Below are 26,273 nucleotides of genomic sequence, written 5' to 3'. Positions count from 1 at the left end.
TTCGACAATGGGGACAGCAGTTATAAGTGCCTCCTCGCCAATCCCAACACCCAGTGGTTTCAATAGCGAAGCTGTTGCGAATCGTGACGAGATTCCGGACAGCTTCAGCAGTTTCTGCGATTGTAGCTGAATTCATGACGACAGGAGACTGTGTCTAACGCAGCATACACTTGCAGGAAGCCCACGGTGTGAGTGCCGAGGTCGACCATGACGACCTACGGGTGTGCGGCGGGGGACCTGACCATTCTTCAGGGGTATCTGGGTGCCTCGGGCAATGCCACTGGCTTGAGCGAGTTTCTTTGCTCCAAGCTCGATGGCATCGATGCGCGCCTCGGGTTCACCACCCTGGCTGTTGACAACACGTACCTGCTGTTCTCCACCTACTTGGTGTTTGCTATGCAGCTGGGTTTCGCCATGCTGTGTGCCGGTTCGGTGCGGGCTAAGAACACGATGAACATTATGCTCACCAACGTGCTAGACGCTGCTTGCGGTGGCATCTCGTATTACGTGTTCGGATTCGCCTTCGCTTTCGGACAAGGTGGGAAGCCCAATGGTTTTATCGGTCACGCCAACTGGGGTCTCCAGAATGTCCCCAACGCCAGCTTCGATTACAGCTTTTTCTTGTTTCAGTGGGCGTTCGCGATCGCTGCCGCGGGAATCACATCCGGGTCGATTGCGGAGCGCACGCAGTTCGTAGCGTACCTGGTGTATTCGTCGGTGCTGACTGGATTTGTGTACCCGATTGTGTCTCACTGGCTGTGGTCGACGGATGGTTGGCTGTCGGCGACGAAGAGTGTGGGTCCCGGCGGGCTGTTGTTCGGGAGTGGGGCGATCGACTTCGCTGGTAGCGGCGTGGTGCACATGGTGGGAGGGCTGGCTGGGTTCTGGGGCGCGTTCATAGAGGGACCACGAATTGGACGATTTGACAAATCTGGGAACTCGATGAACTTTCGCGGTCACAGTGCGACGTTGGTTGTGTTGGGGACGTTCCTGTTGTGGTTCGGATGGTACGGATTCAACCCGGGGAGCTTTCTGAAGATTCTGGTGCCATACGAGGGAGTGAAGGGCAACTGGAGCGGAGTTGGGAGGACTGCAGTGACGACGACGTTGGCGGGATCGACAGCGGGAGTGACAACATTGTTCGGGAAGAGGTTGTTGGATGGGCACTGGAACGTGCTGGATGTGTGCAACGGGGTGTTGGGAGGGTTTGCGGCGATCACAGCATCATGCGCCGTGGTGTCTCCATGGGCGAGTATCATCTGCGGGTTTGGAGCTGCATGGGTGCTGATCGGCTTCAACAGGCTTGCTGGTGTGTATATTTTGTGTTTTACAGGGTTACTTTGTTGATGTTTTTAATGCTCTGGTCGAGTTGTTGAATTGTACCTGTGTTAGTCGTTTCCTTTACCGTGACACCATTCAAGGTAAATCGGGTGGGACTAGGTTTTGTTCCTATTCAGCGTCCTCTCTTCATACTTAGGGTGATGGGTTGTGTCGCATTGCCATTGCTCCAACAAAGCGGACTTGATTGTTTACTGGGACGAGAAGTGATGTGGTCAAACTAGATATTCTTTAGTGTGGGCGTTGGTACTTTCTTTGAGGTAATTCATTTACTTACTGGAATTTGGCATTTTTACAGCTCGTTTCCACTACGATGACCCCCTTGAAGCTGCTCAGCTTCACGCCGGTTGCGGAGCATGGGGTCTTCTGTTTGTGGGACTTTTCGCTGAGAAGAATTACGTTCAGCAAATTTATGGTGGCAACGCCGACAGACCTTTTGGTCTATTCATGGGAGGCGGTGGCAGGTTGCTAGCTGCCCAAATCGTTCAAATTCTTGCGATTACGGGTTGGGTGACTGTGACGATGGGCCCGCTGTTTCTCGCCCTTCACAGGTTCCGGCTGCTGCGTATCTCCTCCGAAGATGAGATTGCAGGTATGGATTTGACGAGGCATGGAGGTACTGCATATATTCACAACGACGGCTCGGAGCAGTTGGTGCACTTCACTACGAAGGGGGATAAGAATCACAATGGTAAAATCCCAATCTAAATGCGTCTTGAACGTCCATGGCGTTGATTCGGAGCGACATGGTTCAGTTGGTAGATTTAAGCTCTTACTGGTGGAGTGCTCTTGGTGTAACGTCGAAGCCACACTCGCAGCCGCACTGCGCTTCGTGATGTGCCCCCAGTTGCACAGAAGTTATCATTTGCCATCGCTTTTGAAGAAGTTGCCTCGATATGCCCTTCCTCTGCGCAGCACCCTCGAGGATGGGTTGATGTGCTGGGACTGATTCTTGTCACTTCGTGAAAAGCCTTCAGGTGGCTTACTGAAAGTACCAATTAGGATCTGATTTCTGTGTCAGACTTAGAATGACAGCCTAAGAAGCTTTATCTCGTGACTTTAACAGCTGAGACTCAGCAATCTATTTGAGGTCGCGTGTGCCAAAGAAGGCAATATTCCAGTTCATGGTTGCAATCCTCACTGTTTTTTCCTCAAATCGAGGTTCTTTTTCATCGTGGGAACTAATAAATACGTGTTGGAACAACTAATATTCCATCAGTGCTTTTCGTTGATCTGCTATGTACTGTTGAAAAGCTCGCAGACATGATGCTCGAGTGGCTTTATGTTAACAATTCTGTCTGTAATCATTGATGAGAAACAAAGAGAACAGGATAAATACGATGCGAATAGAGCTTTCTAATTGAGAAGTGGAAATCATCTCATCCTTCTCTGTTGTCAGCTTGGTAAGCACAGTGAAACTTGTGAATATTTACGTATACATGATAACAGTAGTAGAAAACAGTGAGATTTTAGAAGTCATTATCTTGGTACATATGAATCTCGTGGAGAAAATTACCAGAATGTGTCAGGTTGAAATCCAAGGGCGTATTAATTGGCATAGAAATGAACCTGTCATCGTGGAGTACTTGGTTGTTCTAGATTCTCTGATATTCAAATAATTCCATGTAAGGAGACTTTTACGAACTAGGCTTTCAGTTTTGATACGTCTGAAGTTTGAAAATAAAGTTACGATTCAAGTTTTATTCAAGTTATCAGCTTTAAGAAGAAAAAAAACTAGTGATAAAATGACAGATAAATCAATAAACACACACTGTGATTGGGACATAAAACATTGTGGTAAGTGACATTGTAACTGTAAATCCATGCAAGTGCTTTTAAAAAAACAAAAAAACAAAAAGAAGAAAGTTAAGGTGATCATCAAATGAGGCAGGGCTTTTTTCAAAAATAGTAAAATTCACCAGTGCAATTCAAAATTTTAAATTGCTTTGTTTGTGCTAACCTTCACAAGCAAAATAAATTCTGTGAATAACCTTCATGATTTGATTCTCAAAGGAACAGACAAATGCCCGTTTATGGGAGCATTATAGGGCATGACATTTTCCACATTTAGAAGACCTGTTATTGGCAGAAAAACTTTTGGTGCATCACACATGGACAACTTTTACCAACAAAGACAACATAGCCATTCATCCATTAGTGCCAGATTCTGGTCCCAGCACAAACCATTCTCCAGATCTTGTGGCAAAGGAAGGTTGAAAAATGCTCTCATTTCTTTCATGTAATCAAAGGAGTTATGCAGCCCATGGCAAGACATCTGGTTTCACACTTTGATTCAAAACGTACAACACAGTTATTGTGGTCAAATAAAAATGACCACTAAAGTATTATCTGACCCATAGCAGCAGTTCAAGTCAGATTTTGGAACTTGACCTGTAGGACTGCAAATTTGGTCTTCAAGTAAGTGAGAGAGTTGCATTGAAGTGATGTAATAGTCACAGATTCATGTGGAATGCAAACTCTGTGCTGACATGGATAAACAAACAAACAAAACAAAACAAACCAGTGTGTAGATAATATAAATTAAGCAGGTTTATCAGCACAGTGATGAATAGTACTAATAGACTATTGAATTTCTTTGCCTTAATAGTGTGGCAGTTTTCTACCAGGTATTTAGGGAGACAGTTGAGAAGCACAGTACTAACTGACTTTCCTCACCATCTTGTTGTATCCATTCTTGTTTTCTGGCTCAACTTGTTTTAATTTGATATTTATCAAGCTTGGGAAATAACTCTCTTCTGGGTTAGTGTGTAATAATAACAATAATAATAACTACTACACATATATGCCACCTAGGGAACCACTTGGGTCAAGGGGTGCAAAAGCCACAATTCATAGAAAAGAGTATGTCAATATTTGAGCTCTATAGCAAAAGCCAGACACATTTTACATTTGACAGCCACCCAAGTTAGTTCCTGAGGCACATATAAATGGAACCATTACAAGCAAAACAATGAAACTTAAACCTAACCTACCTACAAACATTTTATCATTAAAATATACTGCTATCTTTGCTTTGTTCTATTTTATATTTTAAATAATTTTGAATCATGTTTTAAACTATTACTGTAGATTGGTGTCCAAAACTAAGCAAACAAGAATATACAGTTACTTCCAGTTTGCATCTAGAAATGAGGGCCACAAAAATAGAAACCATTACAAGTAAGCAAAGGCGCTGGAATGAGAAAATAGATTGAACTAGATTTTGGATAATTTAGTGACTCAATACTAGCAAGGAAGCCTGGACATTGCAGCCTACAGAAAAAGACCTGTTTAGATATATATATATATATATATATATATAAGAATAGTAATGATACATGTTAGGTCAACCATCTTACAAATAGAAATAATTTCAGAACGAAAACTTGGCAGCAATTCCTACATAATAAATTGCTTCCCAATAATGAATATTCCTTTAAGGTCAACATTTTCACAATCTGTTCTCTTTGCACTGTGATGTTCCGATTATTAAACCTTGAAAAGTTATTGTGGTTTAATATGTTTTCACGTAATGTAATTTATGGGCCTAAGAAAAAAAATCGAATTTAAGCCTAGGATTGAAAAATATCTTGTGTATTAATAAAATATTCAACTTTCTGTAAATTTATTTATTTAATAGCAAACCCTGCAATATAAAAACTAGCATGTAGCAGTTGCATCCATATAAATATAATTTAATGGCTCTAAACATATTTTTTTTGGAAACATATATTGGAACTTGATTGATTTATTTACTTTAAAGCTGTGTAATAAATAGTATATATATATATATATATATATATATACATATATTATGCATACTTAAAACTAATACTCTTCAAAACAAGATTGGGGTGCTTCAATGTAGCATCCTCAAACATTACACAAAATATTAAAATAGCACGCTACATATAAACATATGTAAAATTGTACTTGGTCACAAATTAAATAAGACCATAAACTTCAATTATTCCAGGAATATTATTGAAGATGTCGCAACGAAGAACATCAAGAACATGGAATAATGTTCCAGCCCTACATTACACCTTCCAAAAACATAAACGGAATACTATTAAATATGGAAAATGAAAAAGTGCACACAAAGATCCCAATATAATCAATAGACACGCCCACAACGGCGGTTCTTAATCTGCATCTTAGAATATAAATAACACAGATGTTAAGAATAAATTTTTTATCACATTCACAATCACAAATAAACCCGCTTTTATAATAAAAACGGTATGCACAATTCCAAACATAAATGCAACGCATTTCACATCAAAATACATTTAGAACGCGGTTAAAATACTACATTAGAATACCAGAGAGTGCAAAGATAAATACCCAATTATTTTCACATGCAGTAATCTAGTATTTCTTTCAATGCCACCAAGTGAAATAGCATAGCGAGAAGGGAAAGTAAACGTAGGCAAAGGATTAAGTAACAGGCAAGAGGAGCGAAATAAGGAAAAGGTTAAACGGCATCAAAGCGGGCCCCAGCATTGGACCTGATCACCCTTCCAGTTGGAGACAGAGACGAGAATTGGCCGACGGACAGTCGCCCTGGACGAACGATGAAATATCCGTCGTGTCGCCGGCCGGAGGACTGCGACATTGTGGCCGGGTTAAAAGCGAGGCCGACGGGATGGGCGTTTACGCCCATAACCCGTCGCGTTACTGGTTCCTCGCTGTGTCACTTTTCGCACCCTGTTTAGAGGCGAACTTGCGGCGTCGTCGAATTACCGCAGTACCCACAGAGTGGACCGATCCTCTAGGGTGTTGAGTGGCCGCGAATTGTCCTCTGGTGTCCTCGTGTTCCGCAGAGGAGGACGACGCGAACGGAGTCACCGCTGGGGGGTGCCTGAGGAGGATATAAATGCTTCGTGGCTCTCGTGGAAGTGGATTACAAGGACGAAGTGGGCTCGATGGTGGGGAGTGGGTCGTTGCAGGATAGACAGTTGGTTTGCAGGAGCTCTGGTTGTGAGGTGTGAGTGTCGTGGAGGTCGACCATGACGACCTACGGGTGTGCGGCGGGGGACCTGACCATTCTTCAGGGGTATCTGGGTGCCTCGGGCAATGCCACTGGCTTGAGCGAGTTTCTTTGCTCCAAGCTCGATGGCATCGATGCGCGCCTCGGGTTCACCACCCTGGCTGTTGACAACACGTACCTGCTGTTCTCCACCTACTTGGTGTTTGCTATGCAGCTGGGTTTCGCCATGCTGTGTGCCGGTTCGGTGCGGGCTAAGAACACGATGAACATTATGCTCACCAACGTGCTAGACGCTGCTTGCGGTGGCATCTCGTATTACGTGTTCGGATTCGCCTTCGCTTTCGGACAAGGTGGGAAGCCCAATGGTTTTATCGGTCACGCCAACTGGGGTCTCCAGAATGTCCCCAACGCCAGCTTCGATTACAGCTTTTTCTTGTTTCAGTGGGCGTTCGCGATCGCTGCCGCGGGAATCACATCCGGGTCGATTGCGGAGCGCACGCAGTTCGTAGCGTACCTGGTGTATTCGTCGGTGCTGACTGGATTTGTGTACCCGATTGTGTCTCACTGGCTGTGGTCGACGGATGGTTGGCTGTCGGCGACGAAGAGTGTGGGTCCCGGCGGGCTGTTGTTCGGGAGTGGGGCGATCGACTTCGCTGGTAGCGGCGTGGTGCACATGGTGGGAGGGCTGGCTGGGTTCTGGGGCGCGTTCATAGAGGGACCACGAATTGGACGATTTGACAAATCTGGGAACTCGATGAACTTTCGCGGTCACAGTGCGACGTTGGTTGTGTTGGGGACGTTCCTGTTGTGGTTCGGATGGTACGGATTCAACCCGGGGAGCTTTCTGAAGATTCTGGTGCCATACGAGGGAGTGAAGGGCAACTGGAGCGGAGTTGGGAGGACTGCAGTGACGACGACGTTGGCGGGATCGACAGCGGGAGTGACAACATTGTTCGGGAAGAGGTTGTTGGATGGGCACTGGAACGTGCTGGATGTGTGCAACGGGGTGTTGGGAGGGTTTGCGGCGATCACAGCATCATGCGCCGTGGTGTCTCCATGGGCGAGTATCATCTGCGGGTTTGGAGCTGCATGGGTGCTGATCGGCTTCAACAGGCTTGCTGGTATGTTTCACCTGCTACAATGATGGAAATCGTGTTCTGTAAGTTGTGTTCGTTTGCTTATGGCTGTTGGTTGGTGTTCCTTGTATTGTAAAGTGTGAATTGAAAGTGTTGTTCAGTAACGTCCAAATGGAAAGGTGATGTTCATTTGAATTAAACTGTTGAGTTTCGAAAGAGTATGTATAGTCTGTTGTTTATCTGCCTATTTTTTGTCGTCTTGCTCTCACGAAATCGTTACCTTTGTGTTGACACAATTTTGGAATCAATTAACACTGTGGTTTGTTTATATGTGGTCATGTAGCTCGTTACCACTACGATGATCCCCTCGAAGCTGCTCAGCTTCACGCCGGTTGCGGAGCATGGGGCCTTCTTTTCGTGGGACTTTTCGCTGAGAAGAATTACGTTCAGCAAATTTATGGTGGAGACTCCAGACCTTTTGGTCTATTCATGGGAGGTGGTGGCAGGTTGCTAGCTGCACAGATTGTTCAAATTCTTGCGATTACGGGTTGGGTGACTGTGACGATGGGCCCGCTGTTTCTCGCCCTTCACAAGTTCCGGCTGCTGCGGATCACTCCCGAGGACGAGATTGCCGGTATGGATTTGACAAGGCACGGAGGGACAGCATACATTCACCAGGATGGTTCAGAGCATGTGATGCATTTGAGCACCATCAATGGCGATAAGAGGAATGCCAACGACCAAATGCCAATTTAGGCTGCCCCTTATCGGATAGTCACTGGCTCTGAGTGTCTCAATGTATTGAGAATGTATAAAAACAGATATAACTTCTGCCAGGTGGTGTGTGACCATCGCCGGTACCTCTCCGCAAATAGTTGAATGAAACGGAGAGGTATTGTGTCTGTTGACTACATTTGCAGATGTCGCTGCAGATGAAAATTCAAGTACTAGCGTTTTTGTGGCAGTATTGAACAGATTGGAGGATTATTCCTAGGTGGACTTCGCGTTATGGTTTGTGTAGGTTAAGCATTTGAGGTATCACTCCTATTTATCTGGGAATTGACGATGTGCCCCTGTTTCCAAGGGCTCTTGTAGCCAATGATAATGCTATCCAGAATTGTTAGCTGGGGTGTTTAGTATCTCCAGTGTGGGTTATTCAAATTCAACCAATAGAATTAATTACGAGCTTGTACAACAAACCTGTGCTGGTATGGTAACATATGATGCGAACAGTTCTGGAATTGAATCTGTTGAAAGCAATTGTGCAGTGCTAGGTACACTAGTTTAGCATAGTGTGAACTGGAGGAAGTATTTTATGACTGATATCCACACAGTCCTTACGGCATTGTATTCCAATGTTTAAAGAAAATATCCCTGAAGAGTTTGGTGAATCAAACAATTGTGTATCAAGTTACGTCGAGAAGTAGCACTTTGTATCGTATGTGAACCATCTACCACTCTAAGGGTCCATTCTGACTCTACAGTGCCTATTCGTGTGAGGTTGGAAAGGTGGTGAACTGTACAAGATGCTTCTAACCGAAAGTCACGTTCCGAAACACAAAGGGTTTTTTGTGATAAGAGAGACTAATGCTTCGTGCTACTACAGTCACACCAAACGATTATGTTACTAGTTTGTTTTTATTCCGCTCTCTGTGAGTATCTTGCAGTGGGTCACCACGACAAGCCTGTAGAACATTCCATGATATGTGGCGTGTTGAACTCGAAGAATGTGTGCAGTGGCTAATCCTATGGCCTCAAATGAATAGATAAAGTTCTGAGCAAATGTCCGAGCTTCATGTGGAGATTTGAGCAACGCAGTTGGAAATCAGAAGCTTCTTCAATCTTTTTGTAGGTTTTGGGCGTAGTAGGGTGAATGATTTCATGCAGGTGATCGCAATCTTTCTTTTTAACTACTCGTAAAAGTTGACATATTAGCATAAAGTTTAGAAAAGGATCCCAGCCAGTTCATTTCCTTTTGCTGATTTGCTGAATCTGAGTTGAAGAGAAATGTTATAAGGTTGGGGGTCTCGTGGTGCTTTAGACTTATCATACTTCTCAAATTATTCCTCTGACATTCCTGTCAGGAGGTTTTTGATGATACAGTTTTCTTTTCCTACTCATAGCTTGCAGGCAAGAAAATGAAGACAAGTCTATAGATGTACTACTCCTCCTTATTCTTCCTCTGTTTTAAAAGTTAATGTTAATACCAAATGTAATTTAAGTGAAATTTGTGAGATATTCTACAAAGTTAGTGAGTATCATGGCTACTGGATTCTAATATTCTTCGACTTTATTTTAGAAACACATAATCACTGACCATATCTGTAATTCATTTTATGTATTTAAAATATAGCTGCTTTTAAGATTGTGATTGGATGTTTTAAACACTTCAATGTGAAAAATGAGAGATGCTGATGAATGACCAAATTACCATTAAATTACTAAAACCTGCATTTTACAAGGCCACCTAAACACATCATGAATTAATGCATCATTTGTTTATGCTATTGATTAAGTAACATTTAAATTTCGATTTATTTGTTTACTTGTATTTAGGTGACCTTGCAGTGTGCAGGTCTGTGCCTTATCATGCCAAATCAACCCACCATGACTTCTTAGAATATCAAACTTGTCCAATTAATTTTTCTTCCTAAAAGAGTCAATAACTAAAGCTGTGATCTGTACAAGCACTGTACAGAATCTTCCAAATTTTTCAGTGAAATGAACATTTTGTCAAAAATGGTTTGAAAGGGTGCAGAAAGTGCCCTCTTCTTTGGTACCACACGGCCTCTAGTGCGAAAAGCAGAAGAAGAAGGATGTAGACAAGGGACATGCAGGGAATTCCGATGAATGCTTGAGGAATGGCATAAACTCCACACAGGAATAGAAAAACTGAATACAATGCACAAAACAAGGAAGGGGACTATTCTGATCCAGAAGCATCAGGAGGAGCTCCTGGGCCCATTCACTGGGTGACCATGAAGTGCTTGAAGTTGAATGGAAATTGCAAGAGCTCTGATGAGATTAAAATAATAGCGTGACAAAAAAGAAAAAAAATAGGAAAAATATATAGATGAGGATTAGAGGTGATTGTAAAATTATTTTAAGAAGTGAAAACCAAGTTGCAATACAACATTACCTTTTATTCTGGAATTATTCATATTATCTGAAAATCAACTATTTAAACATTACATGCAGAATAAACTATTTCATTTTCATAGAATTTTTTATAGAAATAAATAAAAATATGTTAACATACAAATATATTTTTTGTAAAACATTTTGGGACCTTTCTAAATAGAAGTTGGATCTATAATTATTCTTACATGCAGCATGTAGTCACAAGTCTTGTAGTCCTTGAAAACCTTTAACATAGTATTGATAAAGACAAGATTAAGGCAATTGATGGTCTTATAAATGGCTCTCTTATATTTTAATCTCACCTTAAGCATTTACAATCGTTTTGAATTAAATATTTTCTATTCTAGTTTTGTATCATTTATAAATTTTAAAAGGTGTATATATATATATATATATATATATATATGGGAATCTTAAATAGATCCATAATTTTACTAAATTTTCCCACATATCCTAACCATCATGAAAAATAAAATAAAATACATCAAGATTTATTTCTCCACTATTGGATCCAAAACCAATAAAAATCAACCATAGTCATAATGATTACCATATTCTTCATCATGTGTAAGTCGATTTAGTAAAATATATACATACATACCTACATTTTATTATTATTATTATTATTATTTATTCTTTATTACTCATGTTATACTTTTAATTTTTTAAACTTGTTTAGATTTATATTCTCAACTCTTATAGAAAAAAATTACTCTAACTTAACAAATAATGCAAAACATCAGATTTTTAATAAAATAACGACTAATCTAAAAACAAAAAAACACATTAATTGAGAATAATATTTTAATGAATTATTAGTTTTTTTTGTAGAAAATAAATTTAGAGAGTTATGAAATACCTCTTAGATAAATCGTTTATTTAAATATTAGAAGTATCGTAGTTTATTAAAATCTTAATTGAAATAAATATATTTTGTAGATTAAAAAGCTTTATATACTAAATACAATGATGTTTGTGAAGATGAAATAGTTAAAATTTCTATTATTTACAATTAAAGTACATGTAATATTAAAAAATATATTTTATCCTGCTTATATAATAATAGATATAGTTAGAAATAAAAGAATAAAAAATGACCACTTTTAAAATGATAAAGCAAATATTGTGAAAAAAATAGAAAAAAAAGTTGAACATTTGCATATTTAAAAAATTATATATTTTTTTGAAAATATTAAAATTATTCCAAAAGATGAGACTTATTTTTTATAAAAAAATAAGAATTATTTAATTAACATATTTACAATAAAAAATTATTTCGAAAGAAATGAATATTAATAAAAATATTAGCATATTTTTGAATAAAAACATGTATGTAATATTAAAAGAGAGTTGTTAAAGCAAGATCTCTATTCCTTGTTTTTATTTGTGTTCCTTGTTTCCACCTCTTTTTTCTAGCACCCCCACTTCCATTTCTGCCTTAGATGGGCCCTGCTTCACACTCCTTCTCTCCTCCTCTTCCATTCACAAAATATCCAACCTGCAAAATCTATTTTGTGCACCTCAAGTAGAGTAAAGATATATGTTCGACTTAGAAACAACACAACCATAGTTACATCAAATGTAGTTGCTATTAACAAACGTCTCTACTCACTCCCCACGAGATTGAAACATAAATTATTAAGTAATGATATATAAACATGATTAGATTTTTTACACTTTATTGTTAATTTTCAGACCCTAGACACAATAAACTATTAAATGCAAATTTATAAAATCTAACAAATAGAAATATATATATATATATATATATATATATATAGAATATTTTGGCCTTATTTTTTGTAGGTATTTATTATTTAATATTTATAAAATTAAGAATTACAGATATATATATATATATATATATATATATATTATTCTATAAAGTGAATAAAATTATTCTCGACGAATCTGTAATATTTTACAGAATAAACTATATTAAAATGCATGTAAATGAGATTCATAGATTAAACTCCTTTATAAGTTTATATAAGACCATTCTGTTATTAATAAATTAATTCAGCATTATATATTTACATTTACCTACAAAGTATAATAAAAACTTTAAATATAAATCAGATTAATTCAAATAAAATTATCATAACTTAATATCAGAATAAAAATAGATTTATTTAAAATCATTTTGTTATATACAAACACATCACTTTTACTTATTTTTCTACTTTTACAAATTAAATCTATAATATTATGAGATTTTTTTGTTGATAATTATTGTTCCTAATGGAAACGAAAATTCATAATTCACTTTAAGAAATAAATCTAAAATATAACTAACTATGATATAGTTTATTCTTAGTGTGTAAGACTTGGAGATTATATTTATGTATTATTATATTTATGATTTAAATATATATATATATATATATATATATATATATATAGATTTAGACTTTTTATTTGTGTTTTTAATATTCTAATTTGTAATATTTGTAATTTCGGTCCAACCAGAGGATTAATTTAATTAAAATCCATGTATTTAGAAATTAATCTTGTTTAGATTTAACTACATTACTTATAAATGTATAAAAATTAAATAACTAAATTTAAAAAGTTTGATCCTAATATTTAATTATACTAGATCATAAATTTATTTTTACCTTTCCATATTAAACTTAGCTATATTAAAAAAATTGATCAAATATTTTTATTGGATTTTTATAACTTAAACATTATAAAACCGTATATATTTTGTAAACATACATAAATATATTCATACATATTCCTACAACATAGTGTTTTTTCTATTTAATAAAACATGAGAATACTAAATAGGTAGTCTTGAAGAGATTTAGTGGTTATAATACTTAGTTTGATAGAACTACAATTATATATGTATTTCATCAAATTGTATTATAATTTTCTAATTTGTGTATATTTCTCCATAAAAATGTAATTTCTTGGTTGATTATTCAATACATATTACAAAGACCACACTTAATAAGTCACCTAAAAAATAATAATAATAATAATAATAATAATAAACAATGTACCTTGCAAGTGGAATTGAGAATAAAATGCTAAACTAATTTCGAAAATTTTAAATTTTATATATATATATATATATATATATATATATATATATATATATATTCATAATCATTTATATTATGATAAAATAAAAAAATAAAAAAATAATATATATATATATATATATTGATTTCAAAATAAGAAATTTCATATATATATATATATATATATATATATATATATTTGTATGCATAATATTATTGTTATTGATGTCATAATATGTAAACAGAACAAGGTTGTAAGACTTTATTTTATTTTATTTTATAAGCTTAAAGAAACAATTTAAAGTGTCGTAGATATAATACAACTAATAAATTATTTTTATTCTTTAACGAATAAAATATGTTTAAATTAAATTTTTTAATTTAATTAAGTTTTTTCAAAAAAAAACTTTGACCGAAATTTAAGAAAAAATTTAAGTAACTAAATATGTTATTAATAATAGTTATATTTTTAGTTTTAAACAGTATTACTGTATTAATTCGAATCAAAAATTGTATATTCTAATGAAGTTAAAACATTTTAAGCTTGTACTTTATTACAATTTATTTTTACTTTGTTTATTTAAATACTTGAAAATAAAACTTTAAAGTATTGTTTCAGCTTTGGTAATAAAATTAAAAAAATATATATTATAATTTAAAGATTATTTGCTATTAATTTTGTATATATAAGTAAGTTTTGTAAACATACATAAATTGCTATGAATTTTGTAAACATACATAAATATATCCTTTTTATATTTTAGTAACTCAAGTAAATAAATTTATCATTTTAAATACATATTTTATTATATATAAAAAATTAAAATCCACTCAGAAGGTTTAACTTTGAATATATCTGATTATAAAAGTATTTAATTCCAAAGTGTTATAATTTTCTAATATTGTAAGTAATTTATAAATTCTAAATATAGTATGTATATAAATATTTAAATGAAATTCATATAAGAATATATTTAAACATCACATGAACTAATTTCGGCATTAAGAAAATAATAGAATAATATCATTGATAATTGCCTAAAACCTAAAAACATATCGTTTAATTATAATAGAATTTTTTTGTTCTTTTTCCATCTATATTTTTATTTTTATTTCTCCTTTTAATTTTTATTTTTTCTATTTCTCCTAATTTTATAAAGAAAACAAAAATTACATAATGTAATTAACAAGGAATTATTATTATTAATTTTTAAAAATATTTTAAAGTAGATAATGTGTTTTTTGTGTTTAAGCATATTATATAATGATTAATAATTAATTAATAAGTTAAGTAATTATTATTTTTATAATTTCTATTTTAAAAAATATTAATCAGTTGTATTTAATTATGGACTTACTTATAATGGTACTATTACTTAATGCAATTAGAGAAAAATGTGTATGAATATTATTTTAGGATTTTTGTTAGAATTGAACAAATTATGTACTCTTAATAATCTAAGGAATTATAATTTATTACATAATATAAAATAGATGTGAGTCTTTAGATGAATTTCAAATTTATTGTGCATTAAATTATTTGAAAAAAAATCTGATAAACTATACATTTTATTACTAAAATCATTCTTAAAATATTAATATGTAGATTACTTTTTATTTATTTATGATTTAAAATTATTCCTACATATGATAAAAATGATAAAGAATACAAGTTATTTAAAGAATTTATATTTTTCAATATTTTTGGTAATTTAATTAGAATTATGGAAAAACTTAAGTCATTTTGAATGGTGAGAGTGTTTTAAAAATACTGTCTGTATATTAAAAAATATCTTATTTAAAAATATATGAAAAAAGATAAATTCAGTAATTTATTGAAGTTATAATATAATAATCAAGATTTTAAATAATTATACATTAAATATTAAAAAGAAATATAAAGTCAATCTTTTCAAGTATATACTATACTTAATAAAATTTAAAATTATTTTGATATTTTTTTAGATTAATACACTTTTTTACACACAATAAAATTTCTATTGTTTGAAAATTAAAAAAAAAGTTTTTTCAAACATAATTTTATAAAATATAGAATTGAATTAATGATTTTGATGTTTTTTCTCTGATAATTTAAAATCAACTATGTTAAGTTTTAAAGGCCATACAATGAAAGAAAAATTAATTAAATATATATATATATATATATATATATATATATATATATATATATAATGGTGAAATTAGAAGCGTAAAATAAGTCAATTTTGTTTGACAAATATAAAAGATCAAAACTAGGTGAAATAGATAAATTCGTGTTATATAACGTGCAATTATATGACAATGGTAGTAAGATAAATAAAACAGCCTTCAAGTCATGCTTAGTTCTAATATATTAAAAATATTTTATTAGTATTAAATCAAATAACCATATAAAAAAAATTCATATGAAAAATCATATTTTATATCTCGAGAGATAATTATAAAATCAAAGATAATTATAATTTTATAAATATTTTTATAATTCAAAATATTAAATTTAATAAATAATTTAGTGTTCAAATCAAGTACTCCACCACCTTAGAAGTATAAGAATTTCTTAGTGTTAGAATTGCTTCTACGATATAAATTTATTATATTCATTTTACCTGAATCAATTACAAAGAAAACTAAAATAATTAAGAAAAAAAATTCTTCGTAATTTCTTCAAATTGAATTAGGTCTTACATATTATATGGATGTAGAGTGCATGCCCACTATCCACCATCTAGCGGAAGGCACGGACTTTCAAACATGAAAGAATTTGCCCCTCACAATACAACAAAGGCGGTGCTGTGGGAGGAACCAGGAATATCGGCACTGCTGCAAGGAGGGCCGATGAACGACGTGATGCAGCAGCTGCCGAAGCTGCAGACATCCATCCACCCAGTTTACGGATCCCCGCTTGCTGGAATCGTCGCAGAATATAAGCAAACCCCGACCTGTGATTTGCAGACAGGCATGAGTGTTGCCCACGGGATTCCATGGCCTCCATCCCATGAGCACAAAATCTGGCATCCCCCCCCGCATGCTGGATTCTCCCGTCTTCGATTAGAAAACTCAGCCCCGTTGAATGCCATCCCACTCGCTGTGCATTTGTGTGGGGAACTTACCGAGCGAAGTGTCTGCAATGCTCCGTCTGGGAACCTGTATTTGCATACTAAGAGAGATAAACAGCCTCTGCCTCTGCCTCTGTCATTATCTTCGTTCACACACTGGGCTTGAGTGCCCGGTTTTTGTGCAGCTACAGCTGCTCACATGAGCTCGATTGGGGTGATGACGACGCAGAGGCTAAATGCTGAGAGCGTGGAGGAGATCCTGTGCTGCTGCAGTGGGGCCGGTGTTCTATGATTAGTGCCCTCAGCAGATTCTTTCATCATTTAGGTACAAAATTAGATTCACCTGCCAGCAGTGGCTTTGAGGTTGGAGCTTTGCTGCCTTCTCTAGATCCATACAAATGGAGCGTGTCACCAGAATGTTCCAAATAAAGTACAAATAACTTAAGGTCATATTTGTTGACTTTCAAAAGAAGCATGGAAGTTCCGAGGTTCTATTATTCATCCACTGCATGTTGCACTAGTCTGGGGGAGAGCAATCCTCACGAAGTGCCAAACGCCGGTCGTCAACAAAACACTCCAGTTTACCAGACTCATCAGGTTTTTCCTTGAATTCTAGTCTCGATTACTTTTCAACATTTGCTACTTGTTAATCCTGGGTTGTGAGTCTGTTTCTGACTAGTGTACAAGCTGGAGAGATCAGCCAATTACTCAACCGACGCTTTCGACTCAAATCGCCACAATCAATTGTGAACAAATCTGAACCTGGGCATATCGTTGCAGGCATTTTCAGAAACATGACGAGCAAAGCGTTTAAAGCATACAACACTACGAACATTTGATGTTTTCAGGGCCTGTGATTCACCAACTACCGTGATTCGGAATCTCTCTCTCTAGGACAAACCCGGTTCATGTGATGATCACTTGTATGGAGAGCAGATTCCAACCAAAATCAACCAACGACATTCATGAGTGGCGAAAAGTGGACAACTGAAGTATCCTCGAGGTCTACATTCGCGCTGCATTCATCTTATGATAAACAAGACAAAAGTCGAGGATTGGGGGTGCAGTGTTTGTGTTCTATTTTGTTGCACGTTATTTATTTCTCCGATCAAGTGTTCGACACAATGACAACTGGAATTCTTGATGGTATCGAGACACCGAGATTCTTATCATCTAACCCAAAGAAACAGTGTTACCTGCCAAACAGAAACCTCTCTCTGGACCCTACCATTTACCACACCCTCGTCAACGTTTCCACGTTTCTAGTAAACTTCCACCTCAGGAAAGCGAGAACTTGCAGAAAAGCCGGAATCATTCTCTCCCGGACTACCTGCATCGAGTCGGCAGTTAAGAATACCGTAGCCACAATGTTGGAATCTAGGCCTATATTGTCGCAGGCCTAGAATCCCAATGCCTTCCTACGTCTCCGTGGTTATCTGGATCTCCTGAAGTGGAGGGATCGCTAGACACGAAAAGCGGGTGGACGCTTCCATAAGTCTGGTCGTGGCGCCGCGGGCAGAAAATTTCAGCTGAGCCCGAAGGGCCCTTTGGTCCTTCATATTGTGGACGAGACACAGAACAGCTGTGTGTGCACGAGATTGGCCCCAAGCTGCCCGCAGAGTGCGAAAAAAACGTCATTGGCTCGGTTTCTCCTCTCCCTGTCTACAATTGCGCTCCAGCAGTGGAGAAGCGCAAGAATAGCGCTGCGTTCCTCACGCTCAGGACGGGCTCCCATATTTGGGATTCGGAAGCTTGCGGTGCAATTACAGACTTGGAGGGAGAGGCGTTTCCAATTCGTTACGACTTTTAGTCGGCTATTGGACGTCGTGCTCGACGACTTTACCATCTCACCCTCCACATTGGCAGTGGCTTCGAGGTAAATTTTAGTTGACACTTACAAGAAACCTTAATGGCTCCCTAGATAATGTCTATTGCTGCCCAATGGGCATGTCCCCAGGTGTAGGATGCAGATTCTGATTCACCAGTACTTCATTTCTGATTGTTCACACCCCGAGCCTGTAGCGCAGGTCGAGTGGCTCGAGTTTCTAGCTGTCCACTGGTGTCCATACAGATTGGAAATCAGCAAAATGATGTATAGAAGCTTCGTACATTGTGAGTAAGAATCTGCAGGCACCAAGCAGTGGAGCAAATTGAACCTCAATCACCACCGTTGCATTAAGAATCCGGAGGCCTAACTTGACGAAATCTCGATGTCGAAAGACATATGCAAATGTGGTCAATTTGATGCTGTGCCCGGCCTCTTCTACTGCAGCGATCTGTGTGCTCTAGGAATCTGGGTATCATCGGAGTTTTAAATGGAACAGATATTCGGGCGGATTAAAATACGAAGGGATATATTCTCTGGCCATTCATCCATTTGAATTACCCACAGGACCTGAGACTCCGTGCCCGGGTTAGAAGTTGAGCAAACACTAAGTGAAATTGTGAAAGGTGCCCAAACTGGTAGTTTTCAGTGCCATTTGTGGTTGTTTTCAGTCTAGAAGAGTAGTGCCTCCTCCATGTTTGCTCCCGAGTTCCTTTTGCATTACTAGACAAAGATAAATGAAAAGGAACAAATTTGGAAGTGAAACTATATTGACAAAGTGGGTTTCTGGTATAAGTTACCAAGTTCCCGGAGGCAGGGAACCAATTGGGTATCTGTTCCCAGTCGCGTGTTCTCCACGAGCACAGGCAGATGTCTACGCATCTGGTCCTATCGAGAAAATAGAAAATAAAGAAAATAAACAAGAGGAAAGGAATCTGAAAGAAAGAAATGAGAAAAGGCACAACATTGAAAGAAAACGACTTGGTGGAAAGAACTTAAAGCATTAAAAGAAGAGTGGTAGAAAGGAGAAAGAAAGGGAAGAGTACATATAATTTGGACTGATTGATTCACTTATATACTTTCCTTTCCCTGGTCCACTGTGGAATCCTTGCATCTTTTGCGTATACTTAAGTGAATGTATTTTACTTTTAATCATTTAAAAAATGAACCACGGAGTTTATGCTTGCTAAAAATCGACTTTGCATAGAAAACTTTTAATGATCCTCTACATGTGAGAGAAGTATAATTACTTGGTTTTTATAAGGTTTTGAGTGAAATGAAATAACTAGTTACTTTGCAATTCTCGGGTTGCTCATAGGTTCAAACATACTCCCCCCAAATATGAAACTAAATTATATGACGATGTTTCATAGTTGTTCAAAAGATATTCCGTCAACAGACACTATCAATAGATTTTGAGTTTAGGAAAGTGAGCCAGTCGTACATGGTAAAGGAAAGAAAATCCATCTTTTCGTTATTGCCTATTGTCGTTCTTTCTTTCTTTTCTTGAAAGCTTGTTTACATACAAATTGGAATTTTTATCATGTTTTGAAATCTCTTGGGAGAAGAAAACATAATAAATAAACAATAATTTTATTTATTATTCTATGCAAACCCTGTTCCAATGTTCAATTCAGTGAAGTATCCTGTTGATTCATACATACTCACACTATTGTTGAGCCACTTTCACATTTTCAACCTTTTGAAAACTTTGGAATTCAATGCAACCTTGTTCTTTTTCGCACTTGAGGAACCAAATCAAAACTCACACTGATATCCAACACTGTCAGAGTATGGAAGCCTTCTACAATCACTTTCGTTAGAATTATTCCTGTTATACACTTATAACTTTAAAAGTACATAACCTTAGGTGTAGGGACAGACGGGAGTTTCAAAGCAGTCGATTAATACACTTCCAGCACTTCTAACACTCGAAATTTATTCAGCAACATACACCAACTCAAGTTGTCATTTGACCAGTATTTGCTCAACACAAGTCTTCACATGTAAACGTCAAATAAATAGATATTTCTCACATTGGCGCAGTGTGAACGGTGCCCTCAAGGCTGGATGCTACGAAAACGAAGTGGTAAAAGATGGAGTCACCTCGGCAGAAACCTTGCATTTAAACCAGGCAGAACAGCAGCATTGAGAGAAAGTTTTGTGCAAGTGAAAGCACAAGCTACGTCGTAGGAAGCTTTCGTTTTCTTAGCAGCTGCCGCGATTTTTTCCTTTTTCTTGTTCAGTTTTGTGTTGGTGGACTTTCGTCACCAGAGCTGTACTGGCCTTACTGTGAAAACAAGTTACACCCACAACTAGGCAATTCATTTCACTGATAATGACTGTACGCTGCGAGAGAACGACTGCGCGACAACTACATGAGTCTAAAAATCCAATCCAACACCCTGCCTTGCTTAAAGTCCGAGCATTAGAAAGTAATATTAGGCGCAGGTAACAAAGATTAATTAAAAAAGAAATTCTCTGCACTATTGGGAGACAGAGAATTTTGCACATACAGCCACTTCCGGCTCCGCATCTCACTCACTCTCCCTCTTCACAGTTTCTAGGTGAAGCAACGGATCGGAATAGCATGCCCAGGTAAAACATGATGTGGGGTACTCCCGGGTTCAGGGTGTCGCGGTCTAGCGTGTGCACATCCTTTAAAGAGGCGATTGTCGCCTGATGACACCGCAGTTGGATTCCTCCCAAGCCTACTTGCTGCGTGAGCGGCAATTGATCCATTGCTTCTGTGCCGAGTGGTACATAGTGTGCCGTGGGAACAATGTAAAGAAGCGACTAGGGACGCGAAGGAGATCATCAGAGCGCGTGCTTGACATCTTTTTGAGAGCTTGGGGTGTGGGGAGTAACCATGACCACTTATGGTTGTGCAGAGGGGGACCTAGCCACCATCCAGGGGTTTCTGGGTGCTGCAGGGAATTCCACCGGCTTGAGCGAGTTTCTTTGCACAAAGCTCGATGGCATCGATGCGCGCCTCGGGTTCACGGCACTGGCTGTCGACAACACGTACCTTCTGTTTTCCACCTACTTGGTGTTTGCTATGCAGCTGGGTTTCGCCATGTTGTGTGCTGGTTCGGTGCGGGCTAAGAATACGATGAACATCATGCTCACTAATGTGCTGGACGCTGCTTGCGGTGGCATCTCATATTACGTGTTCGGATTCGCCTTCGCTTTCGGAGTGGGCGGGAAGGCCAATGGCTTCATCGGTCATGCCAACTGGGGTCTCAAGAATGTCCCCAACGCCAGCTTCGATTACAGCTTTTTCTTGTTTCAGTGGGCGTTCGCGATCGCTGCCGCGGGAATCACATCCGGGTCGATTGCGGAGCGCACGCAATTCGTAGCGTACCTGGTGTATTCGTCGGTGCTGACTGGATTTGTGTACCCGATTGTGTCTCACTGGCTGTGGTCGACGGATGGTTGGCTGTCGGCGACGAAGAGTATGGGTCCCGGCGGGCTGTTGTTCGGGAGCGGTGCGATCGACTTCGCTGGTAGTGGTGTGGTGCACATGGTGGGAGGGCTGGCTGGGTTCTGGGGCGCTCTTATTGAAGGCCCCCGCATGGGCAGATTCGACAAGTCTGGAAACTCATTGAACTTTCGCGGTCACAGTGCGACGTTGGTTGTGTTGGGGACGTTCCTGTTGTGGTTCGGATGGTACGGATTCAACCCGGGGAGCTTTCTGAAGATTTTGGTGCCATACGAGGGAGTGAAGGGCAACTGGAGCGGAGTTGGGAGGACTGCAGTGACGACGACGTTGGCGGGATCGACAGCGGGAGTGACAACATTATTCGGGAAGAGGTTGTTGGATGGGCACTGGAACGTGCTGGATGTGTGCAACGGGGTGTTGGGAGGGTTTGCGGCGATCACAGCATCATGCGCCGTGGTGTCTCCATGGGCGAGTATCATCTGCGGGTTTGGAGCTGCATGGGTGCTGATCGGATTGAACAAGCTCGCAGGTATGAATACATGTGTGTGTATTGTTGAATTCATTTCACCATGGACATGTTGGATCTACACAATGTCTGAACTGCTAACCTCTATGTATCGTTTGTAAAGTATAGATAGCTCATAAGTGACCCGTTGACGTACATGTGCTGTCCGACGTATATATCACAGTATTTGTATACTGATAATCATATTCAAAGTTGTGAGGCCTCATAATTGAGCGTTTTCTTGTGATTTTAGCACATCCTTTACACAGAGAAACATGTAATTTGGGTTTCGATCTGCTCAAGCTGTCCTAATAAGTTATGCCTTCTCGTTTTCTTTTAAGCCAGTTTTTCCCTGCATCGGTTGTGGTGGTTGCAATGGTACGAAGTGACACGTTGGTTCTTATTTTACAGCTCGTTTTCACTACGATGATCCCCTTGAAGCTGCTCAGCTTCATGCCGGTTGCGGAGCATGGGGTCTACTGTTCGTGGGACTTTTCGCTGAGAAGAATTACGTCCAGCAAATTTATGGTGGCGACCCCGAAAGACCTTACGGTCTGTTCATGGGAGGAGGTGGGAAGCTGCTTGCTGCCCAGATCGTCGAGATCCTTGCTATCACTGGATGGGTATCTGTCACCATGGGTCTTCTGTTCCTCGGCCTTCAAAAGTTCAAGCTGCTCCGTATTTCTCCAGAAGACGAGGTTGCAGGTATGGATTTGACAAGGCACGGAGGAACGGCATACATTCATCAGGATGGTTCGGAGCACATCATGCACATGAGTACCATCAATGGTGATAAGAGGTCTCTCAACAACCAGGGTCCAATATAATTTACTTTCTTCTTCTCTATTTGTGTGCGTAGCTTACAGTTTGAAAATTCGCTTCATATGAGCGCAAAAAGGCTCCATAGAAGTCGTAATCTGCATGGGAGGGGGTGTTCGTGGCACGACCGATAACATCGTGAGGTAGATTGGTGATAAACTTTGAGGTAGCCGGGTCATGTAGCTGAGTAATTGGATTTGGTGGCTACGGAGATGCGTTCCCGTCAACTATGCAGGACGACTTCATAGGGAGGTGACCAGTGAGGTTGTGAGGCTTGCTTAGGAGAGTGTTCTTTTGAGACTTATCTTAAGTTGGTGACAAACCGTTGAAGTGGAGTGTGCCTTGTGAGATGCAAATCAGGCATGGGCTGCTGCTGTGTATTTGCCCTTCCTGGTTGTATAATAAATATGCCGCTATTCGTTCTGCAGAAGTTTGTTTTATTGTCTGTGGGTTGTCTTTCTCTTTAAGTCGTTGATTGTGAGTAGGATTATGAGTAGGATTTTGGATTTTGGACCAGCTCTGTGTGTAGCATTGATGGTGTTTACTATAAACTCTTAAGCTAGCCAAAATTATTCTTGACTTTGGGTAAGTGCACTCATTCGGCTCCTGGGTGAGTCATTTTTTATTTGTTTATTTTTCGAATACAATGCCATTCTATCTTGCGCTCCGTATCTTTTCATCTGTAACTATGCAAATGATTATGTGCTGATTAACTTACTCTATTGTAGATACTCTTGCGAGTACGTTGTCTAACTCCCAGTTACTTCTTTCCGCATTAATATCAGGATTTCGGCAGAGTGCACTTTGCACGCACGGTCGGATGTAACATCCTTTTGTAAATATTTCAAGCTCATAATCTTTATTTCAAATTTAATAGAGAAGAAGGAAACCCGGGATATTTGGTAAAATACTCTGGTTGGGTAACAAGCTTGCATAACTCACAAGTGTTTATTTCTCAACCTTGGTAGTTGGAGTTATAGCCGGAGATGCACTTTCGGTAAAGTTGTAAACAGCGAAGCCTTCGGAGGAGTGTGCTGCAATATTAATGAAACTACTAAAACGGAGTAGGAACATCAATCGGGGAAAGTGCAACCACTGAAAACCTCCTATCTATTTCAGTTGAAACTCTAGAGGGTCAACATCAGGAGCATCTGCACACAGCTCAGATTGATAAAAACACTGGTGTATCCCGAATATACACTACTTTTTCATGCCCAGGCTCAATGAAAACAGTTTGATACATCGTCGAACTAACACATTTTCTTGCGTGAATAGGGAGTTATTCGGTCACACAAGACATTGCTTTAGTCGTCATTACCTATACTAAATCATGCTGTGAGCAAAGTCAAGACTGTCTCCAAGTGATCACAACAGCCCAAGCAGGGATCACTTGTAGCTGCAAATTTGCAGCTACAGTTCATCTTCTGTGATCACAAGCAGGGAAACTTAGTTTCAGCAGGTGCTGGGAATTCTGCTTCGGCTTCTGTTTAATGTTCGTTATCATGCCTCATGTTGCTGGCTCTGTCACAGGTCCCTGCAAAAGATGCGAAGCTAAGTAAAGGAAGGCAACTAATGCAATGAGAAGGCATGAATTTGCAACCGCTGTGCACCGACATTAATCATATGTGGGTGTGCTTACACAATGAGTTTACTCGTAGGAAAAATAGCTTCTGAATATTTACATAGTTCTAGTCTTTGTTTCCAGATTTGATTGGCTTTTGTGCATCTGGAAAATTTGTTCAATTATTTTTGGTGTTGTATTTATTGAGAATGAAGCTGAATCAATGTTGCATGGTGATACTAGAGATGTTTTGCAAGCATTCAGGTGCTCTGTTTGTAGTGTGTTTGTGATAATAGTTTACAGATTACAACTTTCATGAAATACAAATTTCTTGACAAGTGAATTCTGGCGATCTGTATATATATATATATATATATATATATAATCTTACACACTAAATGTTTAATGATTGGTACGATTTTAAATATTCTAAATTTAAAAATGTAAAACACAATGTTTTAGAATAGGAATATATTTTTATCAATCTTTTGTAACTTGAAAATCTAATTTATATCTATCATCATCACCATCATCATTTATTTATTTATTAATAAAATCTTTGATAAATTTTGTATAATTGTAATATTTTATTTTTGTTGTAAACTTTGCTCTAGTACTTTTAAAACTTTAAAAACATTTCTCATATCAATCTACTCAAGCCATGCTAATGTCATATTTGTATCTTGAATTATACATATATATATATATATATATATATAGATATATATTAATCTTTTCTTAGAATTCTATCTAGTTTCTAAAGAAATTAGGAACAAACTTCTAAATATTATCCAATTTATTGTATAAAAATAATTAATATTTGAATCAAAATAAATATTTACAAAGATATTATACAATGATTTAATTTATTTAATGTTATATAATTATTTTTAAAATCATTAAAATTTACTTTAAATACTAAAATAAAATCCTAAAAGATATGATATATGTATTTTTTAAGATATGTTAAAAGATTAAAATAAAAAATAATAGTGTAGAAATTATTGTAAACTACTTTAAAAAAAATCTATTGCATAATTATTTAAAGGAATTTATAAAATCAAATTTAATGAAATTATTATTATTATTATTTTTTTATAGATTTATGAACTAGACCATTTTATTAGTTTTAATATGTATAGAATCTTTAAATGATTTTAAGCATGTATATTTTTAATAGAAATGTTAATACCTAAAAAAATAATATTTCTTTAATTGTGCCATTTGTAGGATCAATACACCTAAAGAGGACATGAGATTGTTTCTTTAATGATCCGATCTATCAAATAGAAAGAAAGTAAGGTTTGGTTTAATGGCTCTTTTTCTTCTCCCTTTCCACCTTGAAAAGAAGAGTTTTATGTTTTGGAGGCGAGTTAAAGAAAAAGGTATTTTATCCTTATATCATACCCTTCTCCAACCAGGTTTTTTTTTACACAAGAATCTCTCTTCTATACATGATGATAAATTGTCAAGTAGATAATATAG

The 26,273-nt window shown here is 37.4% G+C and overlaps 3 protein-coding genes and 1 long non-coding RNA gene across 4 annotated transcripts; 3 read left to right on the top strand and 1 right to left on the bottom strand.

Annotated features, from left to right (window-relative positions):
* Positions 1-2,542, top strand: LOC112278623 (ammonium transporter 1 member 2). Its single transcript, XM_024512226.3, has 2 exons — positions 1-1,309; positions 1,637-2,542. The coding sequence occupies exons 1-2, from the start codon at positions 208-210 to the stop codon at positions 2,044-2,046; spliced, it is 1,512 nt and encodes a 503-aa protein (XP_024367994.2). The 5' UTR covers positions 1-207; the 3' UTR covers positions 2,047-2,542.
* Positions 2,543-3,911: 1,369 nt separating this feature from the next.
* Positions 3,912-5,761, bottom strand: LOC141045060 (uncharacterized). The gene is made up of 4 exons (XR_012216981.2): positions 5,686-5,761; positions 5,161-5,384; positions 4,698-4,984; positions 3,912-4,271 (listed from the first exon to the last, which is right to left on the bottom strand). It is a non-coding gene; the product is annotated as an uncharacterized LOC141045060 (long non-coding RNA).
* Positions 5,762-6,253: 492 nt separating this feature from the next.
* On the top strand, positions 6,254-8,546 carry LOC112295466 (ammonium transporter 1 member 2). Its single transcript, XM_024547116.3, has 2 exons — positions 6,254-7,452; positions 7,751-8,546. Exons 1-2 carry the CDS (start codon positions 6,351-6,353, stop codon positions 8,161-8,163), a joined length of 1,515 nt encoding a protein of 504 aa, XP_024402884.1. The 5' UTR covers positions 6,254-6,350; the 3' UTR covers positions 8,164-8,546.
* A 12,617-nt stretch (positions 8,547-21,163) lies between these two features.
* LOC112295629 (ammonium transporter 1 member 1) lies at positions 21,164-23,657 on the top strand. The gene is made up of 2 exons (XM_024547460.3): positions 21,164-22,432; positions 22,820-23,657. The coding sequence occupies exons 1-2, from the start codon at positions 21,331-21,333 to the stop codon at positions 23,233-23,235; spliced, it is 1,518 nt and encodes a 505-aa protein (XP_024403228.1). The 5' UTR covers positions 21,164-21,330; the 3' UTR covers positions 23,236-23,657.
* The last annotated feature ends 2,616 nt before the right edge of the window (positions 23,658-26,273 follow it).

This window comes from Physcomitrium patens, chromosome 18 (genome assembly GCF_059467195.1).
Source record: "Physcomitrium patens ecotype Gransden chromosome 18, ASM5946719v1, whole genome shotgun sequence".
Taxonomy (NCBI): domain Eukaryota; kingdom Viridiplantae; phylum Streptophyta; class Bryopsida; order Funariales; family Funariaceae; genus Physcomitrium; species Physcomitrium patens.
Note: the sequence above shows the minus strand (reverse complement) of the source record. Positions and strands in the feature narration are given on the sequence as shown.